General features: G+C 48.8%; 1 protein-coding gene across 3 annotated transcripts in view; it reads right to left on the minus strand.

Annotated features, from left to right (window-relative positions):
* Window positions 1-205: 205 nt before the first annotated feature.
* The window catches only part of LOC144158112 (uncharacterized), a 43,014-nt gene continuing 16,420 nt past the window's right edge, over window positions 206-26,799 (minus strand). The window contains exons 2-6 of one of the 3 annotated variants that reach the window (XM_077688765.1): window positions 16,974-17,067; window positions 16,832-16,894; window positions 13,780-13,893; window positions 11,161-11,248; window positions 206-2,032 (exon numbers count right to left, since the gene is read on the minus strand). In XM_077688765.1, coding sequence (XP_077544891.1) covers window positions 1,330-2,032; window positions 11,161-11,248; window positions 13,780-13,893; window positions 16,832-16,894; window positions 16,974-17,067 — 1,062 coding nt within the window. In that variant the 3' untranslated portion in view covers window positions 206-1,329. Of the gene's footprint in view, window positions 2,033-11,160; window positions 11,249-13,779; window positions 13,894-16,831; window positions 16,895-16,973; window positions 17,071-26,799 lie in introns of all 3 variants that reach the window. The other 2 variants (XM_077688764.1, XM_077688766.1) reach the window with 2 other exon arrangements.

The raw sequence follows: 26,799 nt of genomic DNA on the forward strand, positions 1-26,799 counted from the left end.
GTCGGTCATCGGAGCGAGTCGAGATCGTCCTCTCGGCTCGCGCATCAAAAGAACATTCCTATTTTGTCTCCATCAGTTCGCCAAGAAGATGGAGAGGCGAAATTTAACTCCCACCAACATGAGATCTCATCTGCATGGGAAAGTATTTTTGTGAGTGACAATTCTTTGATGCACAGACCACACATGGGCTCTACCAGTGAGCATGACACATCTTTTACGGCAAAGTTGGGGTGACAAATGCTGCAGAGGTAGGTCTTTACTGCACGGTGCATATTTTGTGGCTGACTAAGGTAAATTTCTGTGCATATGCTTTGGTGATAAACTAAAAACAGGGTTTTGCCGGTATGGATACTCGCGCATTTGACACGACACAATGTGTGCATGCAGTTTGTAAAGCCTAATCGATAAATACAGGAGTGTGGCTTCACTCTAGTGTTCAACCCCTCATCTGAACAAATCATGGCCTCGAAGTAAAGCTTTTCAGACAGGACCTAAAAGAATACTGGCACCAAATTTATATGTTCATCTTTTTATTGCTTTTATTAATGCTTAATTAAGGTGCAGCAACCATAAAACAGCACTTCTAAAATGCACTTGAGCACGCGATAATTTATTACACAGAATGGCCTGAAAACCGCCACTTTTGGCTTCAACTGGTCTGAGCCCTTGTACAGCATAACCGGCCCTCACCTCACCATTTTGCGAGGATGTCAAAACACTGGCAGGCCGGCGGAGGCTTTGTTTCAACCGCCCTACCACCTATGCTGAGCTGGCTAAGGCGTTCGAGCCCACCATTATGCGGATATTTGACGAAGGCTTTCAATAAAAGCACGAATGGCAACTTCCATTGTAATTCTAGGCTATATCATCCGCTCCTTTCCTGCGCTTCGAACTTCGTTTTTGGCAAGTAGCCATTCTGGCGAGCGGTTACACCTGTAGCTCCGGCTACGTGCAGGTATTTGGCAAGTAGCCAAACGCCAAAGTTAGGGAAGTGAACTGTGTAATAATATTAACACTGAAAACCAGTGTCAGTACCCCTTCAAATATGCCGTTTCACAGCATTAATGTACTTTTGATAAATGCTGCAAAAATGGGGTTTTTCACCACAGTGCAATCTTTTGCGATCAAGTAGGTAGTTTTGTGTTGCAGTAACATCTTTTGGCAGAGGCCATGAAATTTCTTTCCAGAATGTCCGCCATCATCAATGGAAAAGAACTTTTGCACTGCGTGTAGGCTTTCACGACAATCCAGGCCCTGTTGGTTAGCAAAGCTTTCCTTACTGGGGTGCTGCTATCTTTCATGCTCACTGAGGTGGCCTTGTGACAGTTGTCACACATGTTGGACCCCTTGACAGAGTGCGTGCATTCTCTCATGGATGACCAGTTGGCTTCCTTTGGGGAAGCCCTTCTGACAGGTGCCACACACGTAGGGTTTCTCGCACGAGTGCAAGTTCCTCTCGTGTTCCACCAGGTGGTTCCTCCTCGTGAAGCCCTTGTGACAGTCCCCACATACGAAGGGCCTCTCGCCCGAGTGCACTCGCTCGTGGTAGATGAGCTCGCTGTTCTGGGAGAAGCTCTTCTGGCAGCTGCTGCACATGTACGGCCTCTCCCCAGAGTGCACTCGCTCGTGCATCACCAGGTGGCCCCTCCTGGCAAAGCTCCTCTGACAGGTGCCACACACGTACGGCCTGTGGCCAGAGTGCAACTTTTCGTGGCTAATCAGGTTGGTTCGGTTGGCAAAGCTCTTCTGACAGACGCCACACACATGGGGCCTCTCGCCAGAGTGCACTTTCTCGTGCCGAGTCAGGCAGCTCCTGTTGCCAAAGCCCTTCTGGCACATGCCACACACAAAGGGTTTTTCGCCGCTGTGCACCCTCAGGTGGCTGTCCCGGTTCCACTTTGAAGAGAAGACCTTCTCGCACACAGGGCACGTCCTCTCACTCAGGGCCCTCGCTGTCACACGACCAGTCTGCTGGCTGTGCTGCCGACAGGACAGGCAGGGGTGACGCGCCCCTCCATGCTCAATTGTCTCGCTGCATTTAGAGAAAGTGGACAGACAGTTAAAAAATCTCACACAAATACAGTAGACTCGCGGTAGTTCAAACTCAAAGGGACTCCACGATTTTGTTTGAATTATCAGAAGCTCGAAAAAAATGACTTGGGGCAACATACCAACTTGTATTGTAATGAAACATTCACTAACAATGAGAGGCGTCGGAACTTTTTTCGACTGGGGGAGCTAGAAAAATTGTATCATAGATATCATCATCATCATTTATTTTCATTGCATGCGCAATATTTCAGGTGGGCCCTATTCTCGACTGCACAAATTGCCGGCAATTCTGGCAATTTGCCGGAAGTCTTTTCTGATTGGCTTTCAATTTTGGTCACGTGCTTCCGGTTGACAAAGCGGTTGTGTGTGCTGTCGTCATTTTGACGTTTCATGTCGTTCACGGACACCAGTTCTAAAGTTTGCCTTATTTCTCGTTACTAAAGGCGCATAATTCTTGGCCGGCAATGAAAAACCAGACTAAATGCAGCGGACATGACAACGTAAGCCTGTCTTTGCTATTCAACAACAATAGTGCTTGTAATACACACCCCCTCTGTGATTGGCTGAGAAGGCGTGACGTAATTTAAGCAGTTGGCGGGAGCGATTACGCCATGCATTGGCAACTTCAGCCTGCGTAAAAGTGGCGTAATGTTACGTAACAGCTTAAAAATGGCGGTTGTTTTTGTCGCAAAATAGAAGCAAAATAGGGCAAAAAAATTGCCCCGGCTTACAGCGCCGCAAAATGTGCGGCAATTTGCAGCAGGCGCAGTTTCGCATGCGCGCTGTTTAAAGCATGTTTCCTACCGAAAAAAATTATAGTTTCAACTGCTTCCAAGTCAGTGATCATGGAGCATACAAATAACGAGCAGTATTTTGCTTTTATGTTTGGCAATAAAATAAAAATTATTTGTTTGGCTTAACTGCAACATAAGAGGGCAGTACAAGCCTCTCCATGACAAAGAGAACCCAATGCACGGCATTTGTCCGTATACTCGTCCTAGTAAGCTGTTGGGTCACATGATCAAACTCAAGAGAAAAATAGCTAAGAAAAGTGACTATTTGGTTCATTACAGCGCTGATTGAACTTGAGCTTGACGAATGAGTGAATCGGCGACATCGGTGCGCTCCGCGGTTATCAGGCGTAGCGCTTCGCTGCTCTTATGTGTCATAGAAGCGATGGTGGCGGCCGTCTTTTTCTGTGACCATGCCATAAACTTGTAACATAGCAGCAGACGATGGCGTGGCGGCGGTGGCGGCAGGGAAGGTGATAACGCAACAAAGTTTGCATTGAAGCAGAGAGCCCAGCTATGTTACTAAAAGCGATCGAAAGAAATAAATAGATACGGTAAAAAATTGTGTGATGTTCTTTAGCTCGACATCCGCCTTTCGCTCGCTTTTGGATCAAACGTTACTCGATCGATCGATCGGCAGCAAGCTTCCCAAAGAATGGAAAGAGGCAGAAGTGAGGCTCTTGCCAAAACCGGGGAAAACACCATGTATAGAGAACCTACGCCCAATTTCTTTAACATCTTGCGTGGGGAAACTCATGGATCACGTCGTTCTACAGAGACTTCAGAACTACTTCGAGGACACCGATCGCATTCCACACAACAATGTTTGGATTCCGGCCAAAGCTATCGACGCAGGACATTGTGGGTAACATCCTATCCTTACTTAATCCTTGCCATTAAGGAATAATAGAATAGAATAATAGAATAACGCGCCTTCGTTATTCTCACTGCTCTCGCGCAGCACCGAACTGTCCTGCCGAGAGACTCTGCCCACAACGGGTTCGAGAGCGAGCTACGACTCTCGCCGCGTGTGTACGTTGTCAGTCACTTCACCGGGAAGCGAGATATTTCATAGTACAGGGGTTTATTACGCGGGAAACCACGATACAAACGCTACACTGCACTACGCACCTAGCCCCTGGGGCATACAGCCGTCAGCGTGTGCCCAGCCCGTAGTAGGGCAGCAGTTAGCGTCCGCCGGCGTTGGCCGGCCGCAACGCTCGCTGACGTAGGGGAAGGGGGCTCTCTGTGGCCGCTACACATTTCAAGCCACTGGACTCGACCGGGCGGCATCGGCGCTTGTCCGCTGACCTTAGACGGCGCAAGCCGTCACATCGCGGACGCGGGGGCAACCCACCAATGAATGGAATATGCCCGCGGAGACTCGCCGGGCATCCTAGATAAACGCACTGACGCAAATCGAGGCATGCGCTAATCGACACGGTGGGTGCCGTGACCCACGGAAGTGGGAAACAACGGCCAATGCAAGAAACGGCCAAACGTGGCCGAAGGGCATTTACGTACCGTGCAATCGCTGCGCGTCCCAAGGGCGGTCTCCCCGGGGAGTCTCCTGCGCGCATCCCCCGTCGCCTCGTAGGAAGAGGAGGGAAGCGTGCGAGGATCGCCCTCGCCCCCACCAAGGAGGAGGACGTCGCTAGCGCCTCCTCACCCCGATTTGAGGGGCTTGGCCCCCACAACATACTACAATTTAAAAAAGCAATTTTTGAGACCGCGAGCAAAAAGCCCCCAAGGCAATTCTCGCACTTGACCTAAAGGGAGCATTTGATAATGTAGCCCACGCAGCCATACTCAGAAATCTCGCCTCCTTAGGCTGCGGAGAACGTACATACGGTTACGTTAGAGATTTTTTAACAGCCAGACAGGCGATCCTGAAAGTAGGCGACCTGCAGTCCCACCCCCACAAATATGGAAGCAGAGGCACGCCGCAAGGCGCTGTATTATCTCCGATGCTGTTCAACATCGCAATGATAAACCTGCCCCAAAAACTTGGAAGCATTGCAGACATAAAACATGGTCTTTATGCAGACGATATCACAATATGGATAGCCAAAGGGTCCCGGAAGGGGAAATGCAGGAGAGATTGCAACAGGCTGCAGATACTGTTCACACGTACGCGAAAGAATGCGGACTCGCCTGCGCTCCCCAAAAATCTGAACTCCTGCTGGTGCAAAAACGTCGTCATGACCTATCTACCTCGTTCTGCATAATGATGGACGGTATACGCATTGAACCCACCAATCACATCAAAATTCTCGGCATGACCTATCAAGAAGACTGCAAGAACACCCGCCTACTTCAAAAACTGGGCTCATCCACTGCTCAGATAGCAAGATACGATAAAGCTCGTTCAAGCATTTATAATTTCACGCCTCGCATACGTAACCCCTACAAGATCCTCCAAGCAGCAGACAAACAAAAGCTCAACACCCTTATAAGGAAAGCTTACAAACAAGCCTTGGCCCTCCCACCGACAACATCCACCGAACGTCTTGCAGCACTAGGGATACACAACACCATAGAAGAAATCGTGGAAGCCCATCTCACGGCGCAGCAAGTCCGGCTCGGCCTCACGAGCACCGGTCGATCAGTTCTGACCTCTTTAAAGCTTAACGCTCTCACGGAGACGGAAGATGCGGGCATAGTCCCTCTAGAAATCAGGACAAGACTGAAACTTCACCCCTTGCCGAGGAATATGCATCCCGAACACCATCAAGCACGAAGAGCGGCTAGGGCAGAAGCTCTTCAACGTCAGTACGGAAAATCTGAGGAGGTGGTATACACTGACGCCGCGGACTATGCCCGGTATAAAGTAACCGCCACACCCCACTCCCTCCTCAGTAGCTTAACATTACGGAAGGCAACAACGCTGCAAGCAGAAGAGACGGCAGTCGCCCTCACAATCGCCCAAACCCGAGCATCCACCATCATCACGGACTGCCAAGCCGCATACAGAAATTATGCGGCAGGAAGAATTTCCACAATCGCTCTCGGCATCATCCTTCAACACCCACCTCGGAGAAACATCAGAATAATCTGGACCCCAGCCCACTCTTCTCTCTGCGGAAACCAGGCGGCGCACGCCTTCGCTCGAGATTTGGTCAGCCGAGCACCGTTAGAAGAAGAGGAAAGGACAATATACCCCCTTCTCACGTACAAGGACATCACACAGCATTACCGGCTTGGCCGAATGCGATACCCTCCAGTTTCTGAGCAACTAACCAGGCCCCAACAGGCTGCTCTTCGTCAACTCCAGACGAACACGTACCCACACCCTACGAGGCTGCACGCTATACACCCCACCCTCTATACACCCCACCCTGTGCAGACACTGCGGCGTCCCTGCCACGCTTTACCTAATGGTATGGGAATGCCAAGTTAACCCCCACAGGGACCCCATCCCAAACCCCTCCCGAGAGCAGTGGGATAGAGAACTCGCTAGCTCTTGCCCCAGCAGACAGCTGCAGCTGATCGAACGGGCGAAGACGGCGGGTTGCTCCAATGGCGCCCTGGACTGAGGCCTCCACCCACAAGGCTTTTCGAAGCAATAAAAGTTGTACTCCTCCTCCTCCACGCCAAATTTGACCTCCAGAAATGTGTTTTTCTTGTCAGCCTCAGCTATCGTCTTAATTTTTTATAGTACATGCCAAGTGTTTTTATATCTTTCTTGCACAATATTTGATACCTTGGTAGCGAGTGACTCGTCAAATTACACTGCTTGTCGTCATAGCTATAGGTGCAGCACATCACTGATTGCTTACGTCGTGCTTACGCAAAAAAACATGGGCGAATTGCCGGCAATTTGTGCAGTCGAGAATAGGGCCCGTGACTAGACTAAATAAATAATTCCAATCACCGACGACATCAAATCAAATCAAGTACAATCAAATTTTCATCCAACATCACAGATGCTGGAGGGCAGATCGCTTAACTCTCCGCGTGAAAATCAAAGCATCAAAAGTAAAATGAATATTCTCTGTGAGACTACAGGATATCCAAGTGCTGACAGTTAACAGACATTATGAGTCGCCGTCTTTACATTAAGGTGAAACATAAGCGGTGATTTAACAGCTAGTAAAGGAGACTGATACCCACACATGGAGTTCGCAACAGCGTCAGAACGGCAGGTTAAATCGCAGACATATTCTATTCGTGTGAGATGCCACTTTCGGAATCCGCCTTTTTCATTGCGCTGTGGCGGCCTCTGGTGGCGCCGCCGAGAAGCGATATGGCAGGGGTGCAAGTGGGCTGCCACTGCAGCGGAAGGGTAATCAGGGCTGTGTTGCTGGCGTTTATTTGTTTCCCGTTAATTGTATTGCCAACCTAAAGCTCGAAAAAGAACAACTATGCTGGAAGACGTACGTTTTCAACGTGGGAAGCATCCGAACAAGCGTGCAACGCTCGTTTATTTTTGCGGCAGTTCCGCAAGTGCCAGTACCGGAGGGTGGCCATCTGAGGCTGTGGAAGCGATGTGCTCACGGCTTTTTTTCTTCTAGCGCTTAAAAGAGATGGGAGGGGGAGTTGGGTATCTGTAAGACAGCAGCATATTCGAAGGCCCTTAATGTGGCCTTTATACAAATCATTCATTGAAGCTGGTATGTGGACTTCAACGATGCAAAATTTATACGTGGCTGCAGATTTGTTCGATTCCGCCGTTCTTTTTTTCTGTTTCTTATCATAATGAGTATAAATGCATGTGCAGATTACTTTTGTAAGCGTTTTGACCGAAGAAGGCGAAGTCCAAATCAACCGAAGTCCCGATGTATCTCAGAAAATTGCTTTTTTAGGTGCATTTTTATTTGTAAGCACACTTGCTCATCGTAGTCACACGATTACATTTCCTTCTTTAGAAGAACCGTCAGTTTGAAAAGTTAGTATTGGTTCATTCCTTTTAAACACCGGCAGTATCACAGGCGATTTCTACTGAAATCGCAAGCTCCTCGTCCTTTGGATGAATACATTTCCCAGCAGTGCAAGGCTGTATGCAGATTACAACGAGAAAAAATGATGCTCTAGAGCACTCGGCCACGGCGCAGCAAGCAACCGTTCTCGAATGCCGCGGACACAAGGCTGAGGTTTAACTTATATTTTTGCACCTCTCTGAAATAGTATTGTTGGCACAAAAACTGATCATCTTTCTTTGAATAGCACTTGTCCTATAAGCGTCTCTTACTCTACGTTACTTATTAAGCCAGGAAATGCGATAGCAAATTTCAGCTCGCAAGCAGATCGCGAGTCCACCAGTCGAAAAAAAAAGTGCTCTTCATACTTCTGTTTCGCGCTTTACGACAGAAACATTGGTTAATTTTCATTCTCCGTTTCCTGGATGAAGTTGAGTAACCTTTCTTCTGGACTTTATATGCCTTACATTTTCTACAAGCGTGCCAGACGTGTACGCATATGGAGCTTCGGTTAAGCGAAGTCAGCGAAGCGTCGCTAGCCACGACATACGGATCGCATACCTAGTGTGAAGGTACGTTCGCGTCGTTGACCTTACGAAGTTTATTGCACTCTACGAACTAACAAAATAGAGGCACATTCGTCGCGGCTCGAATCTAATCGGGTTTACCGGCCGCCTTGGTCAACGAGCCTGTCGTACTACGGCAACTTTCAGTCGGCCGGTGTGTTCGTGTCGTCGTCGGAGTAATATGACAAGGCGATCTCTGGATTTGGCATACTAGCAGGTTTTCGTCACCGGCGGTGTGAATGCCTGGTGTGACTGCGACGGGACGCAGAATGGGGCGTTCATGCATGGTTTTTGGGGGTTGGCGTGTGTCGATAGAAACAAAAATTTCACCCTTCATGTTATGGTTTGTCCGACAGTTGCATTTGTGAAACGTACTGCATTTTGTTTTCTTGCTGGGGCCAAACTCGGCCACATGCTTTCACAGCCGCAGACAGCAGTGAAATCATCGCGGAGCAGACCGGCCTCCTCCGCCAGGGCCATACGCAGTAGTGTTGTGAAAAAAGCGGATTGTTGGTCTTTCAGTGAGCGAGCTCTTGTTTGGCCTGCGGAGGGCTACAGGTGCGCTATGACTGGGGGAGCCGTGCTCCCCTATTTGTACATCAAGAGGAGCCGTCACTCTCTCTGCACCCGCTGTTCCAACGCCCCTGCATACAATACTGGAGTGCTATTCACCCTTTAGAAAAATCCCGAATGGATGACTGGTTTGTCTGTTGTGAGTTCAAAAAAAGTTTTCAATGCCAGCAAGGGCAGCCAGTGCGTTGCATTGAAAACATGTATGGTAATCAGCTTTTGCTAGTAATATAAGGATCAATGTGCACAGCTAGAAGCGGCAAATGGAGCAGATATTTTCCGGCAAGAAGTTCGAATAAATCGATTTTATGTAATGAAAGTTTCAATCTACAATACATTGAAAACATAGCGGGCCAATCAAAATTTTAGTTTAAAAAATTTTGCATTATCCAAGTTTGAATTACCACACGTCTACACCCGAAAGTAGGCCAAATTCTGACTGCTTTACCTAGAAAACCAGGGCCCACTTTTTCGAAGCTGAATGAGACCAACTAGTTGGCAGGCTAATCTAATCTAGTTGGCAGACTATTTTAACGTCTACAGAGACTTCTTCAGGATACTAGTAAACGCTTTCCGAAACCTGACAAGAAAGTGAATGAAACTCTCAATAAGACTGCGCTACGAGTTGGCGCCTCTTGTATGTGATGTGCGTGTCGACTTCGTCTTGGTCTGCTCAGTGCCCCTTTTATCCTTTCCAATGTGCTAGGAGGTCTGTGAATTTGCCTGTGCGGGGCCGTCTAGCTCGCAGGCTTACGAAGACTTGGTTGGCCATTTGATCAAAAGTCAGGGCCTGTTTCACCGCTGCCTGTGACACACCCCTTTCAGAAGGGGCACCAATGCTGGCGTGAGTGGGAGGTTGTCTGCCAGGCCGGCTGCCCGCATAGCAACCACAAAAAGGTGGCATGGAGAGGACTGAGCAACAACTTTTCACAAGGTCACACCCAACAACTCAGAAACAACAATCGGGCAGTCACAATGGAGCGTAAATTGAGGACGACTCATCAAGCAATAGAATGGAAGATGATAGGTGTAACATTAAGGGACGAGAAAAGAGCGGAGGGGGTCAGGGAACAAACATATTAGTAGAACAAGGGAACAATCAGGGAACAAGGACATATCGGTAGAGATTCGGAAGAAGAAAGGGGCGTGGGCAGGGCATGAAGGCAAGATAACTGTTGGTCATTGAGGGTAACAGAGTGGATCCCCAGAGAAGGCAAGCGGGGCAAGGGGCGGCAGAAAGTTAGGTGGGCAGATGAGACCAAAAGTTTGCGGGGATAAATTGGTCGCAGTTGGCACAGGACAGGAATAATTTGAGAAAGTTAGGTGGGCAGATGAGACCAAAAGTTTGCGGGGATAAATTGGTCGCAGTTGGCACAGGACAGGAATAATTTGAGATTTATGAGACAGGCCCTGCAGAGGGCGTAGATAGGCTGGTGATGATGATGATGATGATGATGATGATGAATGGAGCTGCAGCGTGATAACAAAATTAGACAATACACCAAAACATTACCAGCCCACAATGGCTCTGCCAGAGTGCATTAATGAGAATGTCCAACGCATGATGTAATAAATATAGACCTGCCACTTGTGAAGGCACGGCAGGAGGCAAATGAAAAATGCACTGCAAACACTGGCTTTCAAAGCCAGCAAGCACCCAATTTTTCACTTCCCGTGCCTTGCCAGGTTCTCCTTTGGTTGGCACACAAAGATACCCCACAACACTGAAACAGCACTTGTGTCACCTCAGCACATCGTAATTTGGTTGCAAAAGGAAAAGAAACACTGAAGTTCTTAGCTGAAATTTCACTTCCTGACCGTGCCAAATTGAATTGCACCCAATGAGGATGAAACTATTTGAATTTTTAGAGCTCAGAAATCGTCGCTGGGATAAACCCGCCGCGGTGACTCAGTGGCTAAGGCGTTGTGCTGCTGAGCACGAGGTCATTCCCGGCCGCTTTTCTGGTGGGGGCGAAAAGCAAGAAACAGCCGTGTGTTCGAGATTTCGGCGCACGCTAAAGATCCTCCCAGGTGGTCAAAATTAATCCGGAGCCCTCCACTAAGGCACGCCTCATCGCCTGCGTTGCATCGGCGCGTTAAACCCGACAATCAGCCATTCGATGGTCGCTGGGACAACGTTAAGGTCCGTATTATATGCGAGTTTCTACGTAACATCCTCTGTTGTTCTGCATGCATAATTACACAGCTGCACTTGCAGTGAAACAGAGCCCGCTGAATCCAGCCCTATCCTGCCTCACCCACCCTGTGCAGCCAGACTGTGTGCGGCAGGAGCAGGTGATGTGTGCCGCGCTGCCTGATGAAACAGCCGGGGTGCCGTCCGCCTCCAAGCCTGGGAAATCGAACGGTCAGAGTCATGACTTGTGGCTCAAGGAAACTACTGTGACACAACTAAATGGCTCCTGGTGAGATTTGGGGTAGCCAGTTTTAAGGGAAACTTTATTGGCACAGCATAGGTCAGCATGCACTCAAAGCTATGATTGCTAGCAATGTACATTGGACTCGTCTAGTAGAGTTTGAAAAGTAATCGCCATCTTTTCTGTGGCTACTGCAACAGTCAACAGCTCTTTAGGTCGGAAGAATTGTGAACAACTCATCACTGTCATTTCCTACAAGGCCAGTGAGGTTCAGGTGAGCTCTACTGCTCCCTTTATGATGCCATTGAGGCTTTGTTAACACGAGCAGCAAGGGGTGTGTTTCAACAGCCGAGCTGTTGCAGCTGGCCGTCGCGCGTGTCGCGCGTGACGCGTTAAAAACATGAAAAAAAAGCCAAGGGCTTGTCAGCGCGTGCGTCGTGGCGACTGCCGTGACCATTACCAGCACGCACACTGGCTTTAACAACAGCAACAACAACAAAAAAAACACCCTGGCCTTGCGATGCCTAGCAACCAGCCACGCCACCTCGACGAGACTTCAGGAATGCCGCGCATGCGTCATGCTGCACCCCAGTTGCCGTCAAGCACTACTGCGCATGTAATGCTTTGCACGAAGAACACGATATTAATGCATATGACGATGACTGCTACTAGCACAGTGCAAAGCGACGACAGAACATGTAAATAAACAATTCCAAATTTGAACACATATGTGGTGACGTGTCCCACAGTACTCATGTAGAAAGGAATCCGGCAGCTTCGCTATGGTGCCAGCGTTACACGGCTTAGTGAAGCTTCACCAGTTTTTTTCATGTCAAGCAATAGTGATCAGGAAGGCATTTAACTGGGCCTTTGTTAGGAGCTTACTGAAGCGCACCCAGGAAATGCTATTTCTTTTCTGTATTGACCATCACAAAACGATCCCTTCAATTCCAAGATACTTGCTTCCTAAGTCCATCAATTATTGAGTGAATTCCTCCAGAAGATTAAGGACTAGGGCGACAAAATATATCTGAACAAACTGATCACTTATTTCTCCTTCCTCTAAAAAGACCTTTGTTAACACATGTCAATTAGGACATGACCAGTGATGCTTTATTTTCATACAAGACAGATGCTATGCGCATTACAGGGTTAAGCTGAAATACAAATTGCTATGTGTACAGGCACAGCCACAGTTAGTGATAACACAAAATGCATGGCTGAACTGGGAATCTTGCGGCGGCACATGCACAATTGGTTGTCTGTGCGTTATTCCTCCTGCTCCGCCGTGCGAGGTGAAAGTGCTGCAACAAAATGCACTCCAACTGAGTTATCCACGCACACATTGCTGCACATAGGAAATTTTAAAAGCACTTATAGAGAGCCATTTTCGCTACAGAGCTTCGTGTTCAGCATTTTCATCTTTGAAAAAAAAATCGCAAGACATGTAATGCTGATTTCGTAAATTCATGCTTCAGAAGTTACGAAACAAAACTTATGGGTGCATCTTGCACGCATGCCTTGATATCTCAATTGGAATACTTAGCAGGCTGCACTGCTTTCATACAAGAGAGCGCACAGCGAAGTGGAAGGAACCACAGCAGACAATGCACAGCTATCTCCCCCTCTGGCACTGATCGCGAATGTGCCGCAAGATTCCTGTGGTGCTGGTGGCCACGCTCCACATTACCTCTAACAGTGGCCACGACTGTACACTGATACAGTATCACCTACGAGGAGTTGTCAAAAGCACAGCCCCAGTCATCAGTTTTGCCAGTGGTTCAGCTTTTTGGCAATGTAGTGGCATTTTAACAGTTTGACACTGACAGCTGGAGCACTTCAAGGAGTACTGACACAAAATTTCCCTGTTACGTTTTTTTTCGCTGCTATGGATGCCCAGCTACCATCCCAGTAATCGTCGAAGGACACACTAGATGGTCGATCAAAACGTAAATAATCATTTACAGGCTCGTTCATTCATGCCCATTGAGGTTTAGACGAAACGAACATCGAGGCCGCTGCCATGAGCCCTCTCGACGCCACCATTCCCTGTCGCACTGCGGCTGGTGCACATGCAGACCCCGTGCCCGGGCAGCATGACGTCTGTCCCAAGACAGGCACAAGGCAGAGCCGCGCACGCCAACAACAGCCAGCCCTGAGGTCGGCAGTTGGGGGCTACGCACTCGGTGCATCCTGCCAATGTTGGCGTCAAAAGACAGTCCATTATGAGCTTTCTGGTGCGTGCAAAGATGCAAATTGATTCAAGATGTGTTATTATGAACGGTCACAATGCAAACTTCCTGGCATATACATACCTCCAAATACAGAGGAAGCCCTTTAAGTGGATATCTTAGATTTGAAATTTCATGTCCGTACTCCTTTGACATTGTGGGCTTTTGTGAAATTGTGAAACTCCGAGTCACCAATCGTTGATCAGTATGACAAGCAGTTCTGCTAAAATCCCCGACTGCCACATCAGCATGGCAAGGTTGCCTGAAAGACTTGCCCGATGTGGAGGTAGGCTTTTCCAGCCTCTCCATGGTCTGAGCGAGCAGAGTCCACGGATTCTGCCATGGTGGGCTCCTGCCGACTGCAGGGCTCTGCTGTGGCTCCTGTGGGGCTGACAAGCGGTTTGCAAGGCATTCAATGGCAATGCAATAAAGACTGGCTACATCAAAACAGAAAATCAATAAATTTGTTAGCCATCTTTAAGAACAAAATTCTGAGCAGCCATTTTCTGTAACACCCTTAAAACAAGGAGAAAAAATGGGTAAAACCAATTTTTTAATTGGCTGCATCACCAACGGAGATCACATTTTGCTTTATGAATTGACATTTGAAATTGCTAGGGTTAATACTACACGGAGGGTTATTACAAGTTTTTAAGAAGACATTCCCGGAAACATTAGAACAATGCACCAGACAAATCTTTGCACATAGCTCACACAATTGTAGCTAGGTTCCAATGCCACCCAGCTCACAATGTACAGCACTCCAGCCTGCACCTAAAAAATTTCAGAGAAACAAAAGGTTCACATATCCATTCCTATGCAAGGAAAAGAGCTGTATAGCCACTGAAAAAAGAAAATGAGCTGTAAAACATTCACCCATTTTGTTTAAGACTATTTTAGCATCATGATTCTGTTATCGTTTCACTGTCTCATCCATATGCGCATTTTACAGCCCATTTTGTCCTAGCAGGCTTCCTGATGTAGTACCTCAAGTGCTCAGTGATGTTCCATATTGAGGAGGAAAATTCCCATTTCCAGGTTCAGCAATTTTTACCTGCAGGTTTCACTAAAATTCCCTGCTAATTTCCCTGCATTCTCTTTTTCCAGCTGATAGCATGAAGTATGGCTGATGGGTCTTACGCGGATTCATGTTCGGTTTTGGGTGTTAGCCAGCACCACTTATGTTTACTTTACGTAGCCTTCCAGATGCAGACACCATTCAGGGAATCTTCCGCACAGCAGCATTGGACTATGCATTTCTCGTTTTGAACCAAACGGCATGCTTACTTTGTGTAAACTGCCCGTATCGAAAGAAGAAGACATTGTTGGGTAATTGAGGTAATTTTAGCGCAGCACTGCGATTGCTGGCAAATCTCTTGTTGACAGCATTCGAACTAAGGCGCACCCAAAATACCTTTTTGTATACTGCGCAGGATTACGTGCAAACCGGCTTCAGCCCTTCAACTTCATGCTAAAGTAAATCTTCCTCATGCAGCATTTTTTTTTCTACGCTACCCTCCCGAGTCTTGTTTTATGAACTGGATTGGAAGCGGTCCTGGATTTTTGTGGCTTGCGTGGACACGATTACAAAAATTCAAACACAAATGTGACAAAGTGTTAAAGGAGTACTGACACGAAATTTCAAAGCTGAGATAAGTATGTAGAATGCTTCCTTTTTATCAGGGAATATCTCCCAGCAAGTTTCAAGAGCAACAGTTCGGCGAAACGCATTTAAAATCCATTTTAATCTTCGCCCACACGAGAAAGTCCAGAGCGGACCGACATGACATCATCTGCTACTTGCCCCAAACTGCCGACGTCGGGGCTCCCATGACGAAGCCGATGTGCTGGCTGTGGTTGGCGCGCACTGCTCGAGCGTGTGTACACGTCATGGTTTTGGGACTGACGTCATGCTGCCCGGGCTTGTGGGACGGCGAAGACCTTGGTTGGTCTGGGCGCACGCATGCGCTTGCTCGCGCTTCCAGAGCGGCAGCGATACGGCAAGAATATTGACGTCACGTGAGACCTCCTGTCATGGCGGCCGCTCGGCGTTTGTTTTGTCGAAACCGAAACTGACACGAATAAACTACGCCGCAAATGGATGTTGACGCTGCGCTCGACCGTCTAATCTGTCATTCTGATTAGTGGGCTGGTAGGCACGCATAGCAGCGAAAAAAAACGTAACACCGAAATTTCGTGTCAGTACTCCTTTAAGGGAACTTTTAAAAAGAAAACAAAGTAATACATGAAGCGAGGTCTGGTTTACTGAAACCATTTTTTCTCTTTACTCCATGACTTCTAAAATTCCCTGCGTCTACTATTACGGATTCCCTTTTTCCCTTTTGAACAAATCACAGACAAAAATTTTCCAAAAATAAAATTCCCCGCACAGAGTGCCACTGCAAGTGCTATGTGGACAAGCCAGCCGTAACAGCGGGAGGTAAGATGCAACATGACATCGCTGGTCTGCCCTTGTAAGCATTCGCAAGTTCTGCAATTGCAGTCTCTCGGCAACTTGCTAAGGCAAACAAAACCTGCGTTAGCACTCTGCCAAGGCTACACCTGGACAACAGACACACGTGGGGAGAAAAAGAGTGTGTGCAGAAATAGCGCATGCGCAAAGGCGTTTTTGCTCGAATGCGAACACCCTACCCCCTCTGCCAATTTCGCAGAAAATTCAGGAGCGTGTTCTGTGAGGCCTCAGGAAGCCGACTCCCCAGCGCAGGATGCATGGAAAGAAACGTTATCTAGCACAGGACAGCGGCCTCGGCCCCAGTGACGTGACCCTCGGCATCCCAAGGTGAGGCCACACTGGTCGCCATCGCAAGGAATCAGCTTGCCTCCAAAACTCTCCTTCAGGCTTGGCACTTTGCTACCCCCCTACTGGCTAGCTCCGTCATTCAGCAGCTCAAATTGCTCGTGCGGCCCTCGGCACACCTCTCTAACACATTTTGAAGTCCAAGGCCACAACGCATCCACTACGTCCACCTTTGGGGACCTTTAGTAATCACCGAGCTGTGGTGGAGTTGGGGATGAGTGCTCAGCTCCCATTCTGGATGCCTGTGGTTCGAGTCTTACCAAGATCCCGATTTACCACAGTTATCTTTTCAATTTATCCTCGGCTCTGTTTACAAGGGCTTGGTGACAACTTGGTACAAACCTTTTCGTTTATTCTTTGAACCATCATCCATTTTGTGAGCCGTCTGTCTGCCAGGGACGCCATTTTGACGCTTTCACACCAAATGATTCACAATGCATCTACCTTGCATTGGCTACTGCATATTTAAAAAAAGCTTGTGAGAGAAAAAAAAATCCAGAAATTCTAACCTGGACATTCTTCGTATGTTTGCGAGCTGGAGCTGATGAGAAACCCAACAGCGCACTGGATACCTGCAAGGACAGTTCCATCAGCAGTGAATGCAGTCAGCAGTGCGATCATTCAAGTTGCCAAATAGAATAGGGGCAGCACCTATGGAACTGGTCGTGATGCTGGCCTGCGTAGACTGGCTGCAGAACACATCCGTATCCATTGATGATAGCGCCGCACTTGCTGCCAATGTCATCTTCTGGAGATGAAAAACACAAACAGAAGTGAAAATTCAATCCCACAATGTGCTAACATTAATCCAACTCAGCTGACCAGAGATACCTACAGCAGCCCAATAAAAGATGCAATGCATCAGCTTCAATGCTATGCAAAACTTGTGCTTTCTGGTTGTGTGCACTGAACAGGATTACAGAAGCCGACGCACAGTGTTGTTCGGCATGTCCCGCACACGTTTCTTCACTTAAAGTTTCTCGCGGGCATAGACGTTTATGTCACTGTCTTGGGGCACAGGAAGGCATGACACTTCATTTGCTTACAAAGAGAGTAACAAACTGCATGTTGCAATGCTTTTTGGGGCTAAAAGGCGTCCACAAAATTTCCCCTAGAGTAAAATTGTGTGGGCTCAGCAGCACACCTGCTTTTTGTGCAGGTAAAAAATTGCTGTTCCCTCTTTTCCAAGCAGAGCGCCAGCTTAGAGATCACTTGCAGCTGTATTCGAGCCCTGTGAGTGCTGCTGCTATTATGTGGTGACATCAAGACAAACCGTGGCGCTACAACTCGGTCCGCTACTACTCAAACCACTAACGACGTTATGTCTGTTCTCAGCGATATCCAGTCCGGATATCCTTAATGAAATGAAATCAATACATTCTACGCTGCTGCAACACAAGGAAAAATTTGAAGAAATTAATAAAAGACTGTCTAAAATTGAAGACGACTGCTCTGTCATAGCCAAGGTAAAAGAAAAGGTCGACGGCTTACAGACACTAACTGAGCAAAACTGCGGTGATATCACTACACTTGTCGCCAGGATGGATGGCTCTGAGGACAGACAGCGACAATCCACCCTTGGCTTTACGGTTTTGAAGATGCCAGTGACGAGACTTGGGCACAGTCTAAGAAGCGCGGCATCGATCTATGTCTTACCAATCTTGAAGTCTCAGCCCAACACAGAGACATTGAACACGCTCACCGAATAGGGCGTTTTCAACCAAGAAAAAATAGGCCCATCATTGTCCAGTTCTGTCATTTCAAGAACCAAGAACTAGTGCTGTCCAACGTCAAAAAACTAAAAGGCACCAATTACAGCATCAGCGGAGATCTTTCCCCCAACACCCGCAAGGCCCGTAAGCACCTCATTGAATTTGGTAAAGCATCTCAAAAGACGTGTAAACTTCGGTACGACAAACTAACCATTGACGACACTACTTACGTTTTCGATCGTTCTTCTGAAAAAGTAATCCTCTCCGCCCATAGCTAAATTAATCCTAAATTAAACCCTGAACGTTTGTCAATTGTACACACTAACATTAGTAGCCTCTTGCAGAAACGCGACTCGCTTTTTAATCTTATCTGCACGACAGAATGCAACTTCGTTCTCTTAACTGAAACGTGGCTTAGCCCTTCAATATGCGATTACGAATTCGCACCATGCTTTCCTGACTTTACAATTTTCGACGAGATCGTGATGGTAAGCGTGGTGGTGGCATTCTCATAGCTGCTCACAGTCGATTAAATTGCTCTCCAGTGGTCATCCCTTCCTGCCTTGAATTAATGTTTGCCTACTGCAGAAATTCATATCCTCCGGTTATCATTGGAGTCTGTTACCGCCTACCTGATGCAGATGCTTCATTTACCGCTAATTTCCGCAGTGCCCTTAAATTCCTGAATGTCTCTCCTCCTAGCATACCGGTTATTTTAATGGGTGACTTTAACTTCCCAGGAATAATCTGGTCTAATCTAGCGCTCATGATATCTAAACACAATCTGGAAAGCGACTTTGTAAACCAGTGCCTAATATTTGGTTTATCTCAACTTGTTTCCTTCCCAACGCGAGTTGCTGAGCACTCTAATATTGTTACGGTGACGTGAAGGAAGACGTGAAGCCAAGCGGTACAAGAGGCATCCACGCAGTGTATTTACAATCCTGAGAGCACCGCGCAGGCAAGGCGAAAGATCCTCTTCTACTTCGTCGTCTAGCTCGTTACCCGAGTCCGAACGCGCTACCGTCATCTTCTTTTGGCTAGTACCTCGCACATGTCCCAATGTGATACATACATAGGCTACGCACAAACTCTTCCTCTGCGTAGCATAGCCCCCGCGGCTGAAAGCGCCGTCTCGGTGCTAATTATAGCGACGCAGGTCGTGGACTGTGGTACGGTTTCAGACGGACTACGTGAACAACGTCCGTTGTTGAGCAGTTGTTGAGCGGTGGGAAGTTGACGATGGCATGACCGGTGATATTTCGTACGTGACATCGGTGACTTGTCGGATGACACGGTAAGGACCAGAATAGGGAAAGAGGAGCTTTTCAGAAAGTCCCACGCGGCGCGACGGCGACCACACCAGGACAAGTGATCCCGGCGGAAAGTAAAGGTTTCGGTGTCGGGAGTCGTAGCACGCCTTTTGGGCGACTTGGGATGAGAGGAGGTTAGAGCGGGCAACTTGGCGAGCGTGGTCGGCACGAGCGATGGCGGCTTCGGCATACTCAGTTGTGGGCTGAGAAGGCGGTAAAAGGGTGTCAAGCGGCAAAGATGGTTCGCAACCGTAGAGCAAGTAGAATGGAGACGAGCCTGCAGTGTCATGACGGGACGAATTGTAAGCGAACGTGACGTCAGGCAACGCCACGTCCCAGTCTCGATGATCGGTGGAGACGTACATGGACAACATGTCTCTAAGCGTCCGGTTGAGCCTCTCCGTGAGACCGTTGGTCTGCGGGTGGTAAGCAGTTGTGACTGTGTTGTGTTGCGCACGCACGAAGGTCCTCAACAACTCGGGACAAGAAATAGCGGCCTCGATCAGTAAGAAGCTGGCGAGGTGCTCCATGTTGAAGAATGACATCGTGTAGAAGGAAGTCAGCAACATCGGATGCGCAGCTGGTGGGAAGAGCACAGGTAATGGCGTAGCGCGTCGCGTAATCAGTGGTGACTGCTATCCACTTGTTGCCCGAGGTAGACACGGGGAAGGGACCGCCGACACCAACACGATAAAAGAGCTCAGTGGGGATGCTTAACGGTTGTAGGAGACCGGGCAGTGACGCGGTTAGCTTCTTGCGGCGTTGGCATAGGTCACACGTGGCCACATAACGTTGGACAGAACGGTAAAGGCCGGGCCAAAAAAATCGACGACGCACGCGGTCGTACGTGCGGGAAACACCCAGGTTACCAGCCGTAGGTAGGTCATGAAATTGTTTGAGGATGTCTAAACGAAGGTGGTTAGGGACAACAAGCAGGAGCTCAGGGCCATCTGGACGGAGATTCTGGCGGTAAAGGAGTCGAAACAGATGCGTAGTAGGTGCAGGAGGGCCGATAGTGAGACTGATGATGATGGTTGTATGTTTATGGCGCAAGGCCAACTGGGGCAAAGAGCGCCAAAACAATAGTCATATATGAGGGGTGAAACCTTAAACACTAAGTAAATTCAGCAAAAACAAAAGTACAATCACAAAACGAGAATGAGCATGGCTGGTGTATAGGGCCAGTTTTGATTATGCATGATAAGAAATGAGGTTTAAAAACTTAATGTCTGACAAATACTCAAAGACACGTTTCACAGAAACCATGACATCGTCACCAAGAAACTGCGATGCATGTAGGGGGATATGTTGTCTGTAGAGTTCTCTGAAGTGTTTGTGTCGTGTTGTGAGAAGTGCCTTGCATGTTATTAGTATGTGTACTACGGATAGGGCCTCTCCGCACCTGCTGCACTGGGGCCTAGGAGATCCCATCAGCAGATACGAGTGAGTTGCATGCGTGTGCCCTATCCGTAGCCTACCCAAGGCGACTTCCGTGCGTCTGTTGTGTGAGTCAGATGTGTACCGTCCCAAGTGTGGCTTTATTACATGTAGTTTGTTGTCTGTCTGTTCGTCCCAGTGTGTTTGCCATGTTCTGCGCAGGTGTTGTCTTATGTATGGCTTGAGGTCTGTATAGGGTACCGTTGCAATGTCTACAGTGTTTCTGAGTGCAGCAGCGGTCCTCTCGTCTGCCAACTCGTTCCCAGCAATCCCAGCGTGTCCTGGGACCCAGCAGAGGACCAGCTCATGCTTTTGCGCATACACGGACATGATAGTGTTGAATACAAGATTAACTATGTGGTTTTGGGGGGGCTTGTGCGATGACAGTGCGCGAACAACACTCAAAGAATCTGTATAGATGATGGAATTGGGAATTTGAGTTTCAAGAATGTGTCGTACAATCAGTAAAATTCCATACGCTTCTACAGAAAAAATTGTTGTGTGCACGCTCATGGTTCTGGCTGCATTGAAATTTGGACCATGAGCAGCGCACGACACCATAGTGGAGGTTTTAGAAGCGTCACTATAAAATTCTGCACATATGTATTTAAACTGCAAAGACAGAAAGTGCTGCAGTATTGCAGCTCGTGGTACACGATTTTTGTCAAGTCTCATAAAAGAAAGGTCGCACGACACAGGGCGAACTTGCCAAGGCGGTAAACTGTTAGAAAAGGATGACCTGTACACATCTAAAAACAAAGCACTCAGATCCGAGGCTCGCTCTCTCACTCTAAATGAAAAGGGCAGAGGAACGGATGGGCGATTTACAAAGAGCAGAGATGTTGATGTATCGTTAAAGACAGGATAAAAAGGATGATTATTCAGCGACGAAATTTTAAAAGCATAAAGAAAGTCCATGTACGTTCGTTGGTTCTCAAGGCTCCACTTATCACACTCGACATAAAGACTCTCGGCAGGGCTAGTGCGAAAAGCACCCGAAGCAAGACGAAGGCCCAAGTGTAGCACTGGGTCCAGAATTCGCAAGACTGTCTTAGTCGCCGACCCATACACCACACTGCCATAGTCTAAACGAGACCCAACCAACGCAGTATACAAGCGAAGCAGGAGTTCTTTGTCGGAACCGTAGGATTGGTGGGAGAGAACCTTAAGTATATTCATTGTTTTGAGACATTTATTTTTAAGTTCCTTGATGTGGGGAATGAATGTGAGTTTGTGATCAAACACAACACCTAAGAACTTGTGCTCCTTGTTCACAGGAAGCGACACGCCATTAAGATGAATGTGTGGGTCCGGATGGACCCCGCGCTTCCTGGAGAACACAACGCAGGAGCTTTTTACAGGATTCAATTTAAAACCATTCTTGTCTGCCCAGCCGGCAAGTTTCTTTACACCAAGCTGGACTTGACGTTCGCAGATTGACATATTGCATGATTTATAAGATATCTGGACGTCATCTACATACATGGAATAAGAGATTGTAGGTGGCAGTGCCTTACCAAGAGAGTTCATTTTTACTATGAAGAGAGTGCAGCTCAACACGCCACCTTGTGGCACGCCATTTTCTTGCACGTGAACCTTTGAGAGTGCACCACCGACTCTTACTCGGAACGTTCTGTCTGACAAGTAACTGACAAGAGCGTTCAACATGTTACCCAAAACACCGAATGACTTGAGGTCCCTAAGGATCCCATAACGCCAAGCGGTGTCGTATGCCTTCTCAAGGTCGAAAGACACAGTTAAACAATACTGCTTGTGTGCGAAGGCATCCTTGATGTACGAGTCAAGAGCTAACAGTTGATCGTTCGTCGATCGCCCCACCCTGAAGCCTGCCTGGCAGCTCTCGAGAAGACCGTTGTACTCAAGGAAGTACACGAGCCTGCGGTTTATCATCTTCTCGAAGAGCTTGCACAGGCAGCTCGTCAGGGCAACAGGACGGTAACTTGAGGGGGATGACGGGTCCTTTCCCTCCTTCAGGAAAGCTACAACTATAGCCTCCTTCCAAGAGTTTGGAATGTGCCCCGAAAGCTATATCTTGTTATATAGGTGTAAGAGTGTTAGAAGAGTGTCTGCGTGTAGGTGTTGTATCATTGTATATGTAATGTTGTCTGGGCCTGGAGCTGAGGCAGCCCTCAGCTCATGTAGTGAAAACAGGGAGTTGTAAGAAGTCTGTGATTTGTTGTTGTCGTGTAGTGATTTCTTTTCACTAGAGTCTTTATACCTCAGGAGAGTGTTCGTGTAGTGTGCCGAACTGGACACGTCTTGGAAGTGTTGTTCGAGTGTGTCAGCCTGGTCTTCGAGTTTGTCCCCTGTAGTGCTGACCAGAGGCAGGCTGTGAGTTTGTTGTCCTTTGAGTTTGCGTATTCTCGTCCATACTTTCCGTGTGTCTGTGTAGGAGTTTATGGATGTTATGAAGGAACGCCAACTCTCTCGTTTTGACTCACGGCGCACACGTTTTCCTAACGCCTTGGCCCGTCTGAACAAAATGAGGTTACCCGACGTGGGGTACCGACGAAGGACACCCCACGCCTTGTTCTGGGCCTCTCGCGCCCGCCTACAGTCCTCATTCCACCAAGGCCTCCGCTGGTTGCGCGGGGCACCAGAGGCGTGGGGAATGGACTTTTCGGCGGCGTCGAGGATGTGCGCCGTGAGCAGTTGGGTAGCTTCTTCAACGTGTAGGTGTCCTATGGATGTGTGGTGTAGTTGGGATGTCTCTGTAAATGTATTCCAGGTAGCTCTTGCTTCATTAAACCTTTTATGGGAAGATGGACTGCTCGGGCCTGTACCTATGTACGTTAATGAAGTAGGGAAATGGTCACTACCATATGGGTCCGTGCCCACACCCCACTCAAGACATGGAAAGAGAATTGCAGAACCAATAGCCAGGTCAAGATGTGAGTATGTGTTGTAACCTATGTTATGGTATGTAGGCTGTTTATTGTTGAAAAGGCATGCTCCAGAAGATGTAAGGAATTTCTCTATCAGGCGACCTCGGGCATCCGTTCTGGAAGAGCCCCAAAGAGAGTTGTGAGCATTAAGGTCGCCTGTAAGGATGTATGGTTCGGGCAGCTGGTCAACCAGCGCCTCGAAGTCGGAGCTCGTAAGTGCAACATCAGGAGGAATGTATATGGAGCATACCGTTATCAACCTATTAAATATTATTGTGCGAACGGCTACAGCCTCAAGGACGGTGTTCAAGGTGACAGGGTGGCATGCTAAGGATTTGCGGGCGATTATGGCCACACCGCCAGAAGAGTGTGTGCAGCCATCCCTGTCTTTCCTGTATACCAGGTAACTATTCAAGAAATTTGTGTGTTTAGAATTCAAATGTGTTTCCTGAACACACATTACACTTGGCTGATTGGTATGCAGAATCTCATACACGTCGTCAAGATTATTCAGAAGGCATCTGCAGTTCCATTGAACAATATTTTCTCTTCCCATTATTTAGTGTGAGAGCTACTGGAGTGTGTATGTTTATGTGTCGTCTTTCGGGGCTGTGACTCTTGGATTGGGCTTTTTGGGCGGCCTATCTGTAGACTTGGACGTCGAAGGCCGCTCCTTGCGCTGCGTTGCAGGCAAGAACGGCCGACGTCCATCTCGTCGTCCAATGTCCTGGGTGTGCCCGTCGAACCGGGCCCCCCGGACTTGGCCCCCCTTCGGGGGCCCTTCGTTTGACCCGTCACCCCCGGTGGTGTCGGAGGCACCAGAAGTGGCACGGGCGGTGCGGTGGCGGTGGAAGCCGGTGCGGGGCTCGTGGTGTCCATGGCACCCTCCAACGCACTGGACGATGGGGAGGCAGGGACGGGAGCGGCACCGTTCCCGACGGAAGAGGTTGGGGGGGGGGGGGGGGGGGGGCGGGGGCGGGACCAAGTCCGACTCGCGGTACTGGGTCCCCGCCGAAACCAGACGCCGCTCCGCCCCCCGGCGAGCTGCGTCGACATACCTCCCCAGGGGGAAGGAGGCGAACCTCTTTCGTGCCTCTGGGAAGGTGATGTTTTCGGTTATCTTAAGGTTAATGATTTTTTTTTTAAGATGAAACTTTTCACAAGCGCGAGAGTATGCTGCGTGTGGACCCTGGCAATTCGGGCAGATGAAGTTGGTTGCAGTGCAGTTGTCGGATAGATGATCGTGCTGGGCGCATTTGGCACATGTTGTTCTGCCTCGACAGGAGTTGGTACCATGCCCGAACCTCTGGCACTTGAAAAAGCGCCTCGGGTTCGGGATGTACGGCCGGACAGAACGGATGAAACCTGCGTTGACATGCTCGGGCAGTGTGCAGCGGTCGAAAGTCAGGATCAGATGTTTGGTGGCTATTTCTTTGTTCTCTCTCCTGATGACGATGCGCCTTACTGCTGTCACGCCTTGTTCTTTTAGGCCTTCGAGCAGATCAGTCTCTCTCTCGGTTAGGAGATCTGCCTCAGAGATCACACCTTGACAACTGTTGAGGCTGCGGTGGGGTGTGACCCTGATCTCCAGATCTGCCATGCGGGTTTGTTTCAGGAGGATTGTGGATTGCTGCGGGGTTCTAACTTCAACTAGCACTTCACCAGTTCTGAGCTTTTTGGCGTCGTATGTTTTGCCGATGATACAAGAAATACAGATTGAGAGGAAACCGGCTTCGATTTGTCCACAGATTCAATGATCAAAAAACGAGGGTAGTTATCTGGCTTTAGGAGCGAGATAGAAGGCAAAGAAGGAAAAGATACTTCGGTGCGGCCCCTTTTAGGGGGGCCGATCACGTCTGGGGGGGGGGGGTTGATTTATCCATATGGCATAGGAAAAAGCAGGGAGACGGGGGTACTTTCTTCTTTGACCTTACCCTGGTAGCCAAAGAGGTCCCGGAGCTCCCTGCCTGGTAGACAGACAGGGAGCCCATCCGCCGGAGAGAGAGAGAATAAACGTTTATTTAAATCGACAGGGGGGGATTGTACTGAAGCTTGAAGGAGGCGTCCTCAGTCCAGGATGCCGCCGGAGCTTGACCTGGGCTCCGACGGCCACCGTTTGAGGTTTCTACCCTTCACCTTAAAACACATCACCACGGTTGGATCCAGCTTATGTATGGGGGCTCGGGGTCCGCGGTATCGCCAGTACCGTCACCAAGATAACTCAAGGTGCCCCGTGCGGGGCGATAGTGAGACTGTCGATGATGGATTTCAAAGAGGGATCATGACGCTGCTCATCACCGATGTGGAGTAATCCCGAAATTGAAAGCAAGCAGGATTGCGGCAGAGGTTCGGGAGGGTCAACTGGGTAACGAGAAAGACAGTCAACGTCTTGATGAAGGCGACCAGACTTGTAGACGACGAAGAAAGAATAGTCTTGAAGGCGTAGTGCCCAGCAGCCCAAGCGTACGGTGGGGTCTTTCAACGAAGAGAGCCAACATAACGCATGATGATCGGTGACAACAGTGAAAGGCCATCCGTACAGGTAGGGGCGAAACTTTCCTACGGCCCACACAAGCGCAAGGCATTCCCACTCGGTGATAGGGTAGTTGCGTTCGGCAGGGGAGAGGAGGCGACTGGCGTACGCGATAACGCGGTCGTGGCCACCCTGGCGTTGAGCCAGTACGGCGCCGATCCCATGACCGCTGGCATCGGTTCGCACTTCGGTAGGAGCGGCCGCGTTGAAGTGGGTTAAAATTGGGGAGGACGTAAGGAGGGATATTAGGGTGTTAAAAGCTTCATCTTGGTCGATACCCCAGAAGAACTTGACGTCTTTGTTGAGACGGTCAGTGAGAGGACGGGCGATATCAGCGAAGCTTTTGATGAAACGTCGAAAATAGGAACAAAGTCCGACAAAGCTACGGACGGATGCCGTCCGTAGCTACGTACGGATGCCGTCCGTAGAACACGGAACCGGGAAGTTCTTCACGGAGTTGACTTTGTCTGGGTCAGGCTGAACTCCTTCAGCGCCGACGAGATGGCCGAGGATCGTAATGCGGCGGCGAGCAAATTGACATTTGGAAGAGTTTAGTTGTAGGCCAGCACGTCGGAA

Source organism: Haemaphysalis longicornis, unplaced genomic scaffold (assembly GCF_048455015.1).
Source record: "Haemaphysalis longicornis isolate Haplotype H1 unplaced genomic scaffold, Haemaphysalis longicornis Haplotype H1 scaffold_10, whole genome shotgun sequence".
NCBI lineage: Eukaryota > Metazoa > Arthropoda > Arachnida > Ixodida > Ixodidae > Haemaphysalis > Haemaphysalis longicornis.